The 18720-nt window shown below is 48.4% G+C and overlaps 1 protein-coding gene across 1 annotated transcript; it reads right to left on the bottom strand.

Annotated features, from left to right (window-relative positions):
• Positions 1-2031: 2031 nt before the first annotated feature.
• ccdc40 (coiled-coil domain containing 40) lies at positions 2032-18664 on the bottom strand. The gene is made up of 19 exons (XM_060046471.1): positions 17489-18664; positions 16802-16915; positions 16460-16553; positions 14419-14531; positions 14071-14154; positions 13452-13671; positions 13022-13179; positions 12269-12391; positions 11467-11588; positions 10934-11177; positions 10314-10496; positions 8975-9220; positions 7148-7361; positions 5695-5864; positions 5146-5237; positions 4679-4799; positions 4013-4210; positions 3441-3599; positions 2032-2885 (listed from the first exon to the last, which is right to left on the bottom strand). The coding sequence occupies exons 1-19, from the start codon at positions 17633-17635 to the stop codon at positions 2628-2630; spliced, it is 3060 nt and encodes a 1019-aa protein (XP_059902454.1). The 5' UTR covers positions 17636-18664; the 3' UTR covers positions 2032-2627.
• Positions 18665-18720: the final 56 nt, after the last annotated feature.

Raw genomic sequence — 18720 nt, 5'->3', positions numbered from 1 at the left:
GTGTGTGTGTGTGTGTCGGTGTGTGAGGCAGAAGAGCAGCCTGAATCGCACTCCCTCACGTTTCCGTCAACATCTCCACAAAGTCACAGAGCAACATGATTAAAAAGCCGAGCCCAGCGAGCAAAAAAAACAAAACAGCAGTCCACGCCTCTCAGGCAACAGCGTCACCACCGCCTTTGCGTCAGGGAATGACAAACCTGAAAGACAAGACACGGACCGTGCTGCACACTAACACCCTCACCAAAACACACACACAAACAGGGAGGCGGAAATGCCAACAATGTCGAAGTAACCCGAAACAGCCCATTTCCTGCACTCTATAAAACAACATATATCATTAGCTGTTATCGCTGACCGCTATGCTGGCACAGGGCCCGGTTGTGTTTGCTTCCAAGACATTCAATATCCGCTAGGAACACAAAGCCCTTCCAAATTAGGTTTTATTGTTTGCAGAATGCAGTCAAACCACAAAGCCGGCGCTGTAAATCAAACATCCAGAAAAACACACACACACACACACACACACACACACATGCCCATTCACAGTAGGCTTATCAGATATATCGAAGACGTGCAATAATAATGTCCAACTGCAAATACTCATGTAAACACACAGTGATTGTCGCATGGTAATAGATGTGGTTAACAACACTGATATATATATATAAATATATATTACATACACTTTCTGGAGAATCTCAGCACAGTTCAGGCGAACATAGAAGCTGTTATGGGTTGTTGACTATAAATGCTGTAAAACCTATTCTCGTGGAGGAGCCACAAAATGGAAGCAGACTGCATCTATTATCTGCTCAGTACAGCGAATAGATCCTCAATACAAGGAGGTGCTTTCAGCGGCACTGGGTATTGTAGCTTTGGCGGGACGTTCCGCTTGCTCATTGGAGAGTCCTCTCCTTGGGGAAGGCCCCACTCCAATTTGAATGGTTATTTTCTTTCTGCTAAACCAGCGTCACTTGTTTTGTGTCAGGTGAGAGGAGAAATGCGTGCGATGGGATAATGAGAGTGATAGGGAAGAACAGAATAGAAAATAGATTGATTTGGGGTTTTATTAGAGTTAGAGATGGTGCTGGATTAAAGATTGGTTCTAATAAGGTTAATGCCACCTTTTCGGTTAGAAATTGTCACATTTTGGCTTTTTTATCTTTTATAAACTTTTATAAACTTTAGAAGCGTTTTTGCCATCAGTTGATGATACTTTTTCACGTACAAAATGTAATACATGTATCTTTTATTGAATTTGTGGACTGGATAAGATCCTGAAATAGGCAGCCCAATGTACTGGATCAGTATAAATTTTGAATTGGGTATTTTTTCTGTTTCTTCGTTTACCCCAAGAAACTAAATAGAATCTTGAGAAAGCGTCACCCCTTGATCTTTTGTCACATCTGTTGAAAATATTTTTATATCCGACAGCAATCAATAAAGCAAACCCAAAAAATCAATAAGTCCGTCTAGCCCCTTAAGAAATAATTGGACGAGCTCCCTGTCTCCCTACCTGTGTACATGTTTGTGTACACAGGTAGGAAGTGGTCACTCTCTCTATGACTAGTCTTCCAAAAGGATAGGCAGACCTTGACCTCAAACCGCCACTGGCATGTTACCACCCCCAATTAATGATTGTGTTGGGAAATTAGTGAGGAAATAAGTAAGCACAATGTACACATGCACCAAATACTACATTTTACGCAAATGCATCAGGCACTGTGATCGATGCCCTAGTGGACTTTTGTAGTGGATTGACGTTGCCGCTATGGTTGACAAACACAATGATGACGGTCAGCATTGGAATGCCGTGAGACCCAAGCTCCACTGTTTTCCTGCTGCCCGGAATACTGAAACTTGACAGGTGGTTATCTATTGCCTTACTTAAGAAGAGTCGATAACAGAAGCCAACAATGGGTCCTCTTGTCAGATCAAAACAGGTGAACCATACCGATGCCTTCCCCTGAGAACGGAGGGAAAGTTTCCATTGCCCGTGCAGTTCTCAACAACAAAGAGATACATATCATGTGGGTGTTTGTTTAGCGCTTTAAATATTTAAAACACACTGGTAACAGCAACACAACAAGAATGTAACCACATTATCATTCCATAAATAACATGAAAATAACAAGTTTATTAACTTAGGAGGTAAATTAGCGAGAAGTTTGCAGGACGGACAAATGGATGACAAAAAGAACAGCTACTAACGGATTAAAATAAATACTAAAATAATCACTTCCTCCATCGGATCGACTTCCCTCCATTCTCATCTGCCCGTCTTTCATCGCCATCGCCCCTTCATCTCATCTTACCCTTCTATTCCTTTGTACGAATCTCTTCAATAAACAACCCCACCCCCTTTTCCTCCACCTTCCCCTTCCTGAATGGGAAGGCTGAGAAGAGACCAGAAGGACAGAAGAAGGCGTGGGAGGAGGCAGAGCGGCGGGATCGAGTTAGGACCGAGGTAACGCACGTCAAAGAGGCGCCCTGCGTGGAGAGGGCGTTCACGACCAGTCAGACAGGCCCCCACCCTCGGGAGAGGAACAATTCCGGACTGGATAAAATAAACTAGGATGAGGATGAGGATGAGGATGATGATGATGATGATATTCTTTGGGGCCGGTTCAGGCCGTGTCGGGCCCCGGGGAGGAGGCCTGTACGCGGGCGGCCAGGGAGCGGGTCAGGGCCCGCAGCGCCCCCTGGTTCTGGGGGGACTCCTGGCAGACCCGGTGCAGGATGGCGCTGACGGCGTGCACGCGCTCCCACTGCCGCCGCAGCGCCTCGTCCACGGCCTCGGGCGTGGACAGCGGCGTGTAGCGGCCGTCACGCACCGCCTGCAGCAGCTTGGCCCGGCCCTGGAGCGAGACCAGCTGGGACAGGTTCTGAACGGGGGGGGGAGTGGGGAGGGGAGGGGAGGGGGAGGAAGAGGAGAGGGAGGAGAGAGAGAGGGAGGAGGGGAGAGGGAGGAAAGGGAGAGGGATGAAGAGGAGAGGGAGGAGGAGGAGAGGGAGGAAGAGGGAGGACGGGGAGGAAGAGGAGAGGGAGGAGGTGGAGGAGGAGAGGGAGGAAGAGGAGTGGGAGGAGAGGGAGGGGGAGGAGGTAGAGGAGAGGGAGGAGGTGGAGGAAGAGGGAGGGGGAGGAGAGGGAGGAAGAGGAGGGGGAGGAGAGGGAGGGGGAGGGAGGAAGAGGAGAAGGTGTTCAGCTCCGTGTTTTTTAAACCATTGGCTAACTGTTTAACGTACCTACGTAAAACGCAAACCTCACACTCACATTTATTTAAGGTTTATTTGAAAAGGGACAGATAAAGAAACATAGACAAGCTTGAGACCGTCATCTGATGTTTGCATCATAGTGCTTTTATCGAAAGCTAATTAACGACTGCTGTCCCTAGTGGGGCTTTCGGTAAGCGCCATCGAGAGCAGAACGCGAGCCCTCACCCTCTCCTTGGTGTCCTGGAGGTTGTGGATGTCCGAGGTCATGTCGGCGTGGGTTCCTCGTAGCTCCGACAGCTCCTGCTTCTTCTCTGATATGCCGAGGCCGAGACACACCTGGCTCTCCTGCATCTCCTTGATCACCTCCTCGTTTTCTGACGCTTTCTAGGGGGTGGGGGGGGGGGGGGGGGGGGCGGACATTTACATTTACATTTAGGGCATTTGGCAGGTACATTTGTACATTTGTCAGGAGAAAGAAAGACAACAAGATATTGCTGTCGGTACAGTAAGGATGTTCATGTTCAAACAAGTGCCAAGCGCTAACAAATGCTAGGTTAAGCAATTCCCCGGTCGGGGGCGGGGTCAGACACTGGGTGAGGGGGTCGGGGGCGGGGTCAGACACTGGGTGGAGGGGCCCGGGGGCGGGGTCAGACACTGGCTGAAGGGGCCCGGGGGCGGGGTCAGACACTGGCTGAAGGGGCCCGGGGGCGGGGTCAGACACTGGCTGAAGGGGCCCGGGGGCGGGGTCAGAGACTGGGTGAAGGGGCCCAGGGGCGGGGTCAGGGGGCCCTGGGTACCTTGTTGGTGTCCTGGATCTTGCGGCGCAGGCCCTGGTTGGTGCGGTGCATCTGGCTGACGGTGGTGGTCTGCTTGCCATCGCGGGCCCCCCCGGCCCCCCGCTCCGCCTGCAGCAGCAGGGTCTCCCGCCGCTCCACCGTGGCCTCGCTCTCCCGCAGCAGACGCTCCTGCTGCTTCTGCAGCTGGCCGTAGCGCACCTGGACGCACACGCACACACACACACACACACACACACACACACACACACACACACACACACACACACACACACACACATGAACACAAAGACACTCTCAAGCACGAAGTCGCACATACACACACACACACATACATACATAAAAACACTCAGGCAAGCAGGCACACACGCTCACACATACACATAAGGTACGTACACAAACAAACGCACAAACGCACACTTAGAGAAAGACACACGCCAACATACCCGTACACATGCATATACATAAACACAAGTAAGCAGGCATGCACACACGCACACACAAACAAACTCACACAAACATATAAAAACCCACGCCACCACACGCACGCTTGCACACAAATAAACCCAAAGATACACAAGGTGTTTGTCTATGGCCCGTGGGGCGCCGCCGCCCTGCAGGCCAGAGAGCGGTACTGCAGGCCACGGTGCAGAAGGCGGCGGCTCCCACCTCCATGCGATGGATCTCGGCCTTCATGGCCCTGATGTCCCCCTGGCCCGCGTCACAGTCCAGGGCGGCGCGCGTCTCCCTGGCCAGCTGGCTCTTCCTCTCCCACAGCATGACCTGCCGCCTGCACATGTGATCACATGGTCAGGCTCAGCCGGGCGGGCGGCGAGGCGAGAGAGACAAAGTAAACGGTCGTGGAGAACGGACTGCGTTTAAACAGCGCTTTTCTAACCAGTAGCCACTCAAAAGCCTTACGATATTGCCTGGCATTCACCCATACACTGACGGCGGTGTCAACCACGCAGGGCGACAGCCAGCTCGTCAGGATCATTCAGGGTGAGGTGTCTTGCTCAGGGACACCTCCACACTCCGGGAGGAGCCGGGGTTCGAACTAGCAACCTTCGGGTTGCCAGCCGCCCCGCCCTACCTCCTGAGCCACACGCGGCCCCATAAGAGAAGGTGGGACTGACTCTGCCTCCACCAGGCTGTTGATCAGCTTCTCCTTCTCCTCCTGGCTCTTCTCCAGCCTCATCAGCATGTCCACTGACTCCCTCTCTGCCTCCTGAACGCAGCGGGAGGGGGGGGGGGGGGGGGACAGGTTAGAGATGATGCTGAAGGAAGGAATGCTTCGTCACAGCACCGATCGGACCACATTAGGGATTAGGGATCGAACCCATGATACGTGCACGCACGCGCGCACACACACACACACACACACACACATACACAGACACACACTCACACGGATACACCCCCACACACACACGTGCACGCACACTCACACGGATACACACACACACACGTGCACGCACACTCACACGGATATACCCGCACACACACACACACAAACACGTGCACGCACACTCACACGGATACACACACACACGTGCACGCACACTCACACGGATACACACACACACGTGCACGCACTCACACGGATACACCCACACACACACACACGCGTGCACGCACGCACGCATGCGCACACACACACACACACACGTTGGGCGGGGGCGGACCTTGAGCTTCTGGGTGAACTCGGCCTCCATCAGGCTGTTGTCCTGCTCCAGGGCCTGCTGCTGCTGGTCGTTCTTGCTGATCAGGGAGCTGAGCTTCAGCATGTCCCCCCTCATCGAGGACATGCCCTTAGCCAGCTCCGCCTGCTCGCGCCGCTCCGCCTGCAGCTCACCTGCAGGGGGCGGCAGAGCGGACGGGGACCCCAGGTTAAGGGGGTGAAGAAGGGCACCAGCCTTAGGGTCCTCGTTAGGGTGTAGTTCACGTGAGACGTGTTAAAACTAGAGCTGTCAGTTAAACGCGTTATTAACGGCGTTAACGCAAACCAATTTTAACGGCGTTAAAAAAATTATCGCGCGATTAACGTAAATATTTTATTTACAAAAAAAAAATAAAATAAAAATGTTTTGGCTCAAAACAAAGAAGCAGTGCTGCTATGTTCAAATGACATTTGTTCAAAGCAGTCGTTTAATTGCACTATAGGCTCTTTTTTTGTATCGTCCTGTTTTGATCAGTATATGCCAATGTTGTTATCAATAAAAAATCATTTGCACAAGACAAGCCGATGCACTTCACCATGTTGATAAGAGAATTAAAATGAGATGAATTATGGGACAAAAAAATCAAGGGATATTTAGCATAGAAAAATAATTTGCGATTAATCGTGAGTTAACTATGACATTAATGCGATTAATCACAATTAAATATTTTAATCGCTTGACAGCTCTAGTTAAAACACAAAACCCCTCTGAGCTTTAAATATTGTCTGTTATGACTGTACTAAAGGGAGTGGAGGGGTGATCTCACCCTTATTGTACAGCAGGAACTTGTTTTGTGCACTAGCATTGTTTTGTAATGAATAACCACACTTGTCTTTTCACGGCAAAATATAATAAAATCCATCAAGGACAAGGAGGAAATTACTTCACGGATCATTAATTCTCAGAGAAGTGATACCTTTCAGCAGTGATGCTGTTTAAAAAATAAATAAATAACAGTGGCTGCCTACATGTGTGTAGTCACGTGTGTATGCAGAGTCCACCTCGACTCTGCATAGCCACCTTCCCACTTCTGACCACCATTGTACACTGTATTGTATTGTATTGTAGTACTTAACTGTGTAGCAACTGCAGTAGCTGCTATCATGGCTGTAACACGGGGAATTGATTGACCTAGCGATCGTGGTACTTGCACTTGGTTCTATGAACATCCTTTCTGTACCGACAGTGATATATTGATGCACTTCTTATGACATATGTACTTATTGTAAGTCGCTTTGGATAAAAGCGTCTGCTAAATGCCCTAAATGTAAATGTAAATGTAAATGTAAATGTTTGTCTGTGCAATTGTGTGTCTGCGTGTGTATACGTCCATGTATCCGAGTCAGTGTGCATGTGTGCGCATGCACATGCGTGTGAATGTGTGCGTGCGTGCGTGCGTGTTCTTCGTAGTGCATACTCTGGGTGCGTAGCTTCCTCTGCTGCAGGATGGTGTGCTGGGTGTGCAGCTTGCGGGTCTTCTCGCCGTTGGCCTGCCGCTCCTGGGTGAGAGCCACCAGCACCCCCTGCTGGACGCTCCAGCGATGCTGCTCCTTCTTGATGGACGCCTCCAGCTCCTCCAGCTGCCCGCCCAGGGCCTGGGCCTGCATCTGAAGAGGAGTCAGCTCCGCGCTCTGGGAGAGAGGAGGAGAGGAGGGGAGAGGAGAGGAGGGGGGAGGAGGGGAGAGGAGGGGGGAGGAGAGGAGAGGAGAGGCGGGGGGAGGAGGAGGGGGGAGGAGAGGAGAGGAGAGGCGGGGGGAGCGGAGGGGGGAGGAGGAGGATGGGGGAGGAGAGGAGAGGAGGGGAGAGGAGAGGAGGAGGGGGGAGGGGAGGAAAAGAGAGGAGAAGAGGGGAGGGGAGAGGGGGGAGGAGAGGAGGGGAGAGGAGAGGAAAGGAGAGGAGTAGAGGGGGAGAGGAGGAGAGGCGAAGAGAGGAAAGGGGGGGAGGAGAGGGGGGATAAGAGAGGGGAGGGGAGGGTAGGGGAGAGGAGAGGAGGACAGGAGAGGAGAGGGGAGGAAGGGAGGGGAGGAGGAGAGGAGACGCCTGTTACTATGGCAACAGCAGAAAAACCTGTTCCTCTGCTCTCTGATTGGATAAGGCCCCGCCCATGGCTGGGATTCTGTTTTAATTTATTGAGTCATTTAGCAGATGGTTTCAACCAAAACGCAATTAATACGTTGACTCACAGTCCCTGTATTGAGGGAGTGTATTACGTGAGTCATTGAGGAAGTGGTCGTATTCCAATAAGAAAAGTCAACACACATGGTCTGTAATGAAGGATTCTGCTTCCTCCTCCAAAGGGGTGATAAAGAAATCCACCATTCAACACGTTAAATTAAGACCTCCCCATCTTCCTTTATCTGCATCCAGCAGCACAGAGCGCACCCTCCAGTAGGTCTGACACTTCAGACAGGGTTTGGGTAGGAGCCTTATAAAGCGTGAACGTGGGGAGAGATAGATAACCCTAACCCTAACCCATATGGCCTCAGAGTGCATCAAGAAGATCCATTGGCTTCACAGAGAAGGCGGGGGGGAGTTCTCAGCGAGGTATAGTTTGTTCGAATAAGGTTGAATGATTGAAGGTTGAAGGTGCTCCCATCAAGGGTCAAACAACGGCTATGGCGTGTCTCCATATCGTAACAGTTGCACTGGGCAAAAAGCATTCATTTACATTAAAGTTAGCTGGTAAACTCAATTTACCGAGCACTGCATTTTACTACAAACACGACGACCTACTATTATATAGACCCCTGGTGGTACACGGGGGTAATGCAGGTGGGATTTTATGGTGTATTTATAATGATTCTTTTTTTTTTTTTTTTTTTTTTTTTTGCGTATGAGGTGGTCAACGAGAGGTCTTAGTGGTGCATCTTGGGTCAAATGTTAGGAATCATTTCTGTATAATATAATATCTCTTCCATAGCAACGCAGCACCCAGCCTAGCGATAGACGCTATGGGTAACAGTTGCGTGATTAGCACTCTCCCTTTCTCACTCTCACCCTCTCCCTCCCTCCCTTCCTTCCTCCCCTTCTCTCTCTCACCCACCCCCTCTCTCTCCCTCCCTCCCCCCCAGTCTCTCTCACTCCCCCTCTCCCTCCCCTCCTTCTTTCTCCCCCCCCCTCTCTCCCCCTCCTCCCTCCCCCTCCTCACCCCGGTGCTGGCGGTGATCTTCTGGATCTTGCTGTTGTAGCCGTTGACGGTGGCCCCTCTCCCTCCCCCCCTCTCCCCCTCCCTCCCCCTCCTCACCCCGGTGCTGGCGGTGATCTTCTGGATCTTGCTGTTGTAGCCGTTGACGGTGGCCTGGTTGCGCTCGATGATGGTCATGCAGCTGGTGACCTTGGCCTGGCTGGTGGCCAGGACGCGGTTCTGCTTGGAGACCACCGCCTCCAGGGAGGCCCGCTCCACCGCCAGGGCGTCCAGCCGGTGGCTGGCCTCGCTGCTCGCCAGCCCCGCCGCTGCCACCTCCGCCTCCAGCTTCCACAGCTGGCTCATCTGGGGTGAGGGTTATCGTATTAGTGTTTAATGACCGCTGGTCACATGATGAACCAATGGAAACAGTGAAGGTCAAATCCTGAGTTAAGGCTCATGGGCTAAACAAGCTAATGTGCTGACCATAAGCTAATATGCTAACCACAAGCTAATGTGCTAACCATAAGCTAATGTGCTAACCATAAGCTAATGTGCTAACAAGCTAATGTGCTAACCACAAGCTAATGTGCTAACCACAGACACATTTTTCTAACAAGCTAATGAGCCAACAAGTTAATTTTATAGAAGGCTAATGTGCTAGTAAACTAACGTGCTAACCACATAGGCCTTGTGGTGACCCAGGTTTGGGTTCGTCCCTGCTGTAAAGGTCATTTTCTCTCTCTTTTCAACACCCTCACCTGTCTGGTTTCACCAGCTTTTCCGGAAAGAAAATTAAAAGCCCTTTCCGATATTCACGGGAAACGCTCAAAGTGACAACCCTAGCACCTGAGCTAATTGGCCCTTCTCTCCTTTTCACCATTTAGTCTCTTTTCTCATGCTGGCTTTTTCTTTTCCTTTATCTTTTTTGTCTCTTTTTGTATGCTAGGTGCGGTTTGGGGGAGGTCAGGTTAGGCCTTGTTGACCTGAAGGAAAACCTGTGTTATCCTGCATAATCCCTATGATTCCTTAAATAGATATGTAAAAAAAAAGTACTAATTTGCTAAACATAAGCTAATGCTCTAACAAGTTTATTTGCCAACAAGCTAATGTCCTAACCATAAGCTAATGTGCTAATAAGCTAATGTTCTAACAAGCTAACCACAAGATAACGGGCTAATTAGCTAATATGCTAATGTACTAATAAGCTAATGTGCTAACAAGCTAACCTCATAGGCACAGGGCCTTGTGGGGACCCAGGTTTTGAGTCCTGAAGGTTATTTTCTCTGTCTTTCAACACTCGTGTCTTTTTTCACTGGCTTGTCAATATAGACGCTGAAAAGCCTGTCTCCAATACTCAACGAGGACCCTCCTTTTCCCAAAATCCGACAGAAGTGCTACAACATCGACGACAACAGATCGGAGCGCCAGGAGCGCCAGGTGCGCCACAGCTTCCTACCCGCTCCTTCTTGAGCGTGGCCATCTTGCCGGCCAGATGCTTGCTGTACTTGGCGTCCTTGTCGTGGATGAGGCCCTTCTGCATCTGGGTCACGACGCGCTCCTCCAGCTCCAGACGCACGCCGCTCTCCTTCTCCAGGCCCCGCCCCAGGCCGGTAAGCTCCGCCCGCTGCTCGCCCAGCAGCTAGCGGCGGCCATGGTGCCCACACACACACACACACACACACACACACACACACACACACACACACACACACACACACACACAAGGGTGGTTGGGGGTAGATGACAAAGTCAGATGTATGGTTATATACAATGATATCATGGGTCAAGGAGGCAAAACATTTATAAAGAAACAACACATTTAGGGTTAAACTGTCGCTACGCATGCAATGTCATTGCATTCAAAGGGATCGCCCCCTTACTTTGGGCCCAAGAAACACAGATTCAAGTTCCAGAAAGTACACACAGACATCAAACCGTACAGAGTCCCCCTCCAACAGTAGCATGTGAGAACAGGTGCTTGCACAACAGAGCTACACAACAGAGCAGGTCAACAGAGCTACACAACAGTCCAGCCAGGTGCTAACTCCACAGAGCTCCGTCCGCCTCCCGTCGTACCACTTGGAGGTTAGCATGGCGGCGCTCCGTCTCCGTCAGCGTGCGGGCGTAGGTGCTGTACTCGGCCTGCAGCGCCTCCTGCCGGGCCCGGCTCTGGCCAATCAGCTTGGTGGAGTTGACGGCGTCCAGCTGGGCCCTCTTCAGCTGCAGGGTGAGCGCCTCGTTCTTCTCCTGCTCCCGGACGATCGACCGGCGGTACCCGTCCAACTCCCCCTCCAGGGCCCGGGACTGCTGCTGCCCCAGGCTGCAGGCGGCATGGGGGGGGGCGGGGGGGGGGGTTGTGGGTGTGGGTGTGTGTGTGTGTATGTTTGTGCATGTGTGTTTTTGAGTGTGTGCGTGTGTGCGAGTGCATGTGCATGTTTGTGTTTACACGTTTGTGCGTGTGTGAGTGGGTGTGTCAGTGTGTGTGTTTAAGTTTGCGTGTGCGTGTACGAGTGAAAGTGCGATCACGTGTGCATGTTTGTGTGCAATTGGATGTGCGTGTGTACGAGTGTGTCCATGTGTGTGTGTGTGTGCGTGCGTGCATGTCTCACCGCAGGGCGTCCTGCATGGCGCTGAAGGCCTCGTCCCGTCTGCGCATGCCCACCAGGCTGCTGTCCCACTGCTGCAGCAGCTGCCTCTTCTCCATGGCCAGGGAATCCGTCTCCAGCTGGACCTACATGCACACACGCATAGTGTGTACGTACAAACACACACACAAGTTTATAGGCACATACACACAGAGACACACATGTAAATGCGCACATACACACACGCGCATGTAGATGCACACACACAGAGACACACACACACACACGTATACACAGACATGCACACACACACAAACACAAATGTAAGGGCGCCAAAATACACAAAGTTGTATATAAATGAGTGCACGTACATAAACAGGCACACGTATGCTCTCTCGCTATCACACACACACACACACACACACACACACACACACACACACACACACACACACACACACACACACACACACACACACACACACACACACACACACACACACACACACACACAAAGAGATTTACAGATACTGTTGGTCATTCAAGGAGGCCCTTTAGGCCAGTTAGGTAAATTGCTCATTTTACTAACCCTACCTTTTACACCAGACAGGAGTCATTGGTGAACAGTGGAACTCAAACCTTAAGGTGAAGAACAACAATCTAACTAGACACCGGTGGGTCTCGAACCCGCAATCTCCGGCTCTGGAGACTGACTCCTTATCCATTAGGCGCCACTGGGCCATGTGATTTGAGCGACCCATGGTGTTTCCACCCCTGCACTCCCTGGATGCGTGTGAAGCAGGCTCTCGTGTGTAGCGCGACCCACCTCAGACAGGGTCTCGCTGACCGCCTGCGTCTCCCGTTTCTGGGCAGCGCCCTGGGCTTCGTACACGGCCGCCTGCTCCGTCACCCTCTCCAGGTCTTTGGTCAGACGGTCCACGTACAGGTCCTGCACACGGCGGGAAAAGGCAGGCCACGTCAGCGGGCCGGATGAGACAGGCCGGAGGGCCGCGATCCCGGGGTTACTCTGCACTCATTCATGATCTGCTGCTGTGTGTTCTAGTGCTCCTTCTCAAGGCTTCTTCCATTCGATTCTGGGCTTTCTTCCTCATGCCTTTAAACGTATAAGGGTTAGCACGGTGTCGTGGAATGGACCTAAGTGAAGTCAAAGTCAGCTTTATTGTCCATTTCAAAATATGTGCCAGACATACAGAGGAATCAACCGTGCATTTATCACCGACCCACGGTTTAATAAGAAGGTGATAAAATTTGTATATATTAGTAAGAACAAAAGGATAAAATTAGGTCAAATACGATTTACAATAAATCAATTCTAATTAAAGCACAAGGTAAGGCAAAACAAAACGGTGTACATGTGAAAATAAAATCAAAACTAAATAAATTGAAATAAATTGTAATGTCTAATATGGGGAACATTATTTGAACATTATTATTTAAACCTTTTGAGAACTGTAACCATTGAGTGCTACACGAATGACCAGACTTTAACAGACTTAGCTCCCCATGCTGTCCGCGCTAACAGGAGACCCGCTGGTGTCACCTCGAGGGAACAGCTCACCTGCTTGTACTTGTACTGCTCCGCCTGGCTCTTCTCGGCCTGCGCCTTGCGCGTGGCGTTCCTCATGGCCTCGATGTCAGCACCCAGCTCGGTGTTCACCTCTTGCATGTAGGAGAGGCGACGCAAGAGGTTCTCCTTCTCCGTCCGCAGCGTGGAGACTACAGAGGAGGAGGAGGGGGGGGGGGGGGGGGAGAGGAGGAGGAAGAGGAGGGAGTAGGGGGGAGGAGGAAAAGGAGGGAGGAGGGGGAAAAGGAGGGAGGAGGGGGAGGGGGGAGGAGGAGGAGAAGAGGAAGGAGGAGGAGGAGGAAAAGGAGGAGGAGTAGGAGGAAGAGGAAGAGGAGGAGAATTTCACAGCAGAACAAACACGGTAATTAACAACAAGAGACGCGACATGTCAAGAGAAGGGAGGCGGGAGGTAGTGGAGCCTCACCCTGGCTCCTCTCCTGGGCCACCTCGCTGGTGGTGCGGCTGTACTGCTTCTTGACCACCTCCAGCTTCTCCTGGGCCTCCCGGCGGTCGGAGGCCGTCTGGGCGGAGGTCCGGTGGTGGTCCTCCAGCTGGGACTGGCGCCGGGCCAGCGCCGCCTGCACCTGGTACACCTTCTCCCCCAGCTCCTGCACCCCCTTGGCCTCCGCCTTTAGCTGGGCGTTCTGGGTGGAGGGGGAGCCGGGTGCAGACAGGGACAGGAAGGTACGGCCATTTATTTATTTTATCAATTTAAATGAATCTAATTGTATTTAATTTAATTAATTGTCATTTATTTAATTAATTTAAGTGATTTTATTTAATTTGGTTCTTTAATTGTATTTATTAATTTCATTAATTTAATTGTAATTGTGGTAATTAATTGTATCATATTTAATTGTATTACTTATTTTATTATATTAAAGCAGTAAAACAAATTACATTCTTTACATTTTTATTTTAACATTACTTTTAAACAATTTCAGAACATTCATACACACACACACACACACTCCATATGACAGATGACTCCATAGTACAGCAGGCCTTCCCAGCCATACAGTCAGCCATAGAGGGGTTCATACCTTATCCTTCAGGTCCAGTTCGAGTCTCTGCAGCTTCCTGGTGAGCTGGTTCTTCAGAGCGTTCTGGAACCCTCTGACCAGAGGCTGGAGGCAGACAGAACCTTCGCTCAAACCACACTTCAAGCTGTGCTCTTATTTTCTCCTCAGCGTTGTAGCTGTGAAACCAGCCATTAGTAGACAATATCTACCGTATAAACGCAAGCACTCAGATACACATAATTCAATAAAAGGACTATTTACAATCTACTTTTTCCATTTTAAGGTTATCCACAATAATAATGAAAACTTAATCTTTCAAACACGTTCTGGAAAGTGACAGATTATTTCGGGAGTGTTTGTGATGCTAACATGGTCGGGGTCAAGAATGATCTTTTCTTCTTCCTCGTCCTCCTCTTCCTCCCTGCTCCCCTCTGCTGTGGGGAACCAAGGGGTCGTTTGATCTTCAGCAACATCGTCTGGCTCTAAAATCCAGAGAGGGAACAGAATTTTAACGTTTCAAATTCACGATCAACCCTGCTCTCAAACAAACCGAGTCTCTCAGTGGCGGCTGGTGGAATTTATTTGAGGGGGGGCTGAACGTTTGCATTCCAAACCCCTGTAGGGGGGTCTGGGGGCATCCTCCCCACAAGAAGTAAGCACAACAACCGTGAGAACTTGTGCTCACGGTTGTTTTGCACATATTTGTGACTAGACCATGACTGACATGTGATAACACCATGCCTGGGAGCACCCAGCATTGCTTTCATGGAAAATGGAATGCACCTTGCAGTCCATGCTAAGTTCGAAAAATACATATAGTCTAATAAATGAATAACAAATGTGGCCAGACGTCACCCAAGGTCCAAAGGGCCACAGATATTAACATCACAGTATAATCAACATCGAAATTGTATTACTTTTTATTTAATATAACCATTATTGCATTTTTATTATATTATTGTTTTTACTTGGGTCTAAAAGAAATCTAGAACTGAAAATATTATTTTGTAATATAGTTAATCTGGAGAGCCTGTAGCCTTTGATTCCCTTAGTTCAAAAGGTAAATACTGACATGGATGTTTAAATATGTAGTTTATATTTAATTTCAAAGAGACTTTTTGTTTATTATTTATTTGCAGATATTATTTGACTACTGCATTATTTGTGTTTTAAAGAAAGCAGGTATAGGTCATACCATTTGTCTGAGTCAGTGGAGCAAGTAAGTTACATATTAATTTAGTCTTTCGCCCTGTAGTATATAAACAAAATGAAGCAACTGTCCCATATTTCTAACTGCATTTGAAGTAGACATTGAGACTCACCAAAAATGGACACTATAGGACAGTGATCATGATTTGTCTCAATATCAGAATAACAACAATGGGTAAAATAGCAATGGCTGGTGGAACGGCCATTAAGTAGGTCTGTATATGCATTGTAAGCTTGTCCAGGCCCTGCAAGTCAGGATGTAGGCTATGAATCGGAATGAATAGTAGGTAAATAGGTAGTGGCCATCCCCAAAATGCATCAGAATACAGGAACCCCCGTCTATTACTGTGCCCCACCAACATCTTTGATCACCAGCCGCCACTGGTCTTAGTCTTGATTGCACATCTGTTTTGTCATAGTTGACGACGGCAAATGTAAAATAGCTAGATCTTCATGTCGATATGTTTATTGTTGTCACTTTCACTCGTCACTTCTTGCCATTAAATTAAATTATGTGGCTTATTACCTTATTACCTTGTCACTTCCATTCCATTTTGGTGCTGATAATTTTAAACAGGAATGGTGTTTTACAGAACTTTTCGTGGTCAGTGTTGTCATTGGCACTTCATTATCTGGCTACTTACCCTGTAGATGCTCGAGGGTCATTCTGTGTCAACTCAACCAGAGTTTGGCAGCTTTAGATTTTGTCTTTAGAGTTTGATAGTATATCATTTTAAATAACTAAAGTCGGTCCCCTGGTGCTGTGCTGTTTGTGGTTATGTAGCCACTAAGGAGAGGTGCAACTGAATGCGAGAGGATGATAAATCACTCAATTGACCTCTGAATAACTTGTCCCCCTCACTTCTGAAGTGATGGCTACGCCCCTAACAGTATGTACACTGAATAGGTTTGCAGAGGACTAAATACAATATGCACAATGAAGGCCTGGTCCCACCATAGGTTTGCAGAGAACTATATGCAGTACACTTGAAAGGGGTGGGGGGAGGTTGTGAGATTCTGCAACCAGTGTCCATCTCAAGGGGAATACATATAGGCTGCCACTGCCGCATCTCACTAATGTCCATTTCCAAGCCTCCAAGGATCACTTGCTACGACAGGGTACATTTTTGGGGGACATAAGCATTAGACCTCACCCAACACAAGTGTTGACTCAGTATGGTAGGGTTAGTGGAGAAATCACCTGAGAGGGGGGGTACTGCATCCTCAGGCCTGCCAGGCCTCTCGTCTGGCCCAGGTTCAGTCTGTTCTCCATCGGAACTATCACCTAATGCATCCTGGGACACGTGCAGGAGAATCTCCCTCTACTAGTGTTTCAAAACAATTTACACATAACTTTACTCAGAAAGTAGTACGTATATGTACGGGGACACACACACACACACACACACACACACACACACACACACACACACACACACACACACACTAAAGGCGTCATTCATGAATATATGCTGCACTGCACATCAACCCGTGGCAATGCAGCCTCTAGTGGAGAAACCAGAACGAGATGGTTTCTCCGTACCGTTTCAACTGGTACGTTGCTGGGGTCCTGGCCAATAGCCTGCTCCATCTCCTCTCCTTCCCCCTCGCTGCCTGGATTCTCCATCATCAGACTGCCTGGCTGTGAATTTGATGTCTAAAGTACCAAAACAATTGCAGAGTTATCGGCGACGTTGAACTTTTCACAGTTACCGATTCTGCAGAAAAGCGATGAAATGTGCCTTTATGGCAATTTCACAAATATAATAAAGGTTTGACCCATCTGAAACTTTGTTTTAAAATGATGTATAGGCTCTCTGGGATAATGTATTTCAAATTTGAGTGGTATTGGTGTAGCGGTTTTTCATTAGGACCTGGTCTAATGTGGTCTGGATGCGATAAAAGCAGTGAAATCTCCCTTTTTTTGTACTATTTACACAATGAAATATAGGTAACATCATTTAAAACTGTAATTTTTAAGAATGTTCAGACTCTACGATAATTTAGACAAATTAAAGCAGCTCTACCGCAACTCAAGGAGTTAATAAACGGAGAATCAGCCGCTCCATGCCGCAAGTTAAGATTCCCTTAACCTTTTCCTTCAGCCAAGCGTCGTAATGAACGCCAAATTACTGTTCATTGCGCCAACACTATTATCATGGAACTATGATTTTGGGTTAATCCATAACAACTTAGATCAGAAATATAATATTAGTCTTAATGTACTTACCAACTGTAAGGAAATAAAGGGGATCAGGTTGATGCGCTGCTCTGTTGCTACGCAACCGCAAACTTCCGTCAGGAAACCGTGGCCCCTGCACTGACGGCACGTGACCAGCAGATGGCGGTAGAGCGTGAGGCTTGGAGGGCTTTGCATTGAAATGAAACCATCCCATCCCAACAAAGTGTGTTGACACCTTTAATACACCCATTTCAGCATTCAGCCAAACAATGAAACACTCAAACGTAGCAATTGAAAAAAAACAACTTTTTTTTTTATTTAGAGAATTGTAAGTTCTATAAACAAGAGGCAGGTACAATAATCATGATAAAGTTGACAACATCCTGAACATTATACAAGAACAACATACATACAACAAAATCATAACCTAATCTTTGAATACCCTCATTAAATTAGACGCAAACCTAAAGAAGAGCCAGGCTGACGTAGTCGATCACAGAACACGTAAATCAATAGTGTCAATTTTCACAGAAAGGAAACGAAAGCGTCGCTCAAAACGAACAGAAAATGCAATTAACAGAACAGTTGTAAACAAATTCACTGCTGATATTATTGTGCATTGTAACCATTGTCTTTGAAGCCTGCGTCCAGAGGGTATGCGTTATGAAACACACGCAACAATGAACGTCTAATGGAATAGTGTTAAGAAAAACCAATACAAAAAAAACGAATTATATTATTCTACACAGTATGAACCATAAGGCAATGTAAATGTTGGTAAATTCCTTTAAGTATAATACATCATGTGACCAGACGGAAATATTTTAAACCGTTGTTGGATTAGAGTGGTTGAAAATACACATGCCAGTTTATTAACATAAATTATATTCCTTTATAAATAATGATACCTCCTGGTTGGAACAACGAACACATATTACTAAAACGATAACCGCCAAGGAATGTCTAACATCACATCTTTAGAAGACACATTTCATTGCGTCTACCAAACCCCTTGCTAATTACGCAATCAACCGCATTGCCCAATCAAACTCTGATTGGTTATAAAACATCCTTATTTGCATAAATTACAAAAAACCGAAACGCCAGAATACATTCAAAAGGTTGGCCTTGGACATACTTTCAATCAAAAGCACATTTGCCCCACACGAAAAAGTCCTAGTACTCAAACGCGGCGGTCATCGTCTAATGACATCATATTTACGGTTCTGATCACGGTGCACGTTCCCCACGCTTCTTAACTAGCGCTGACGAGCCTCCGT

Source organism: Gadus macrocephalus, chromosome 3 (genome assembly GCF_031168955.1).
Source record: "Gadus macrocephalus chromosome 3, ASM3116895v1".
Lineage (NCBI taxonomy): Eukaryota > Metazoa > Chordata > Actinopteri > Gadiformes > Gadidae > Gadus > Gadus macrocephalus.
The sequence above is the reverse complement of the archived record's forward strand: the minus strand, read 5'-3'. Positions and strand labels throughout refer to the sequence as shown.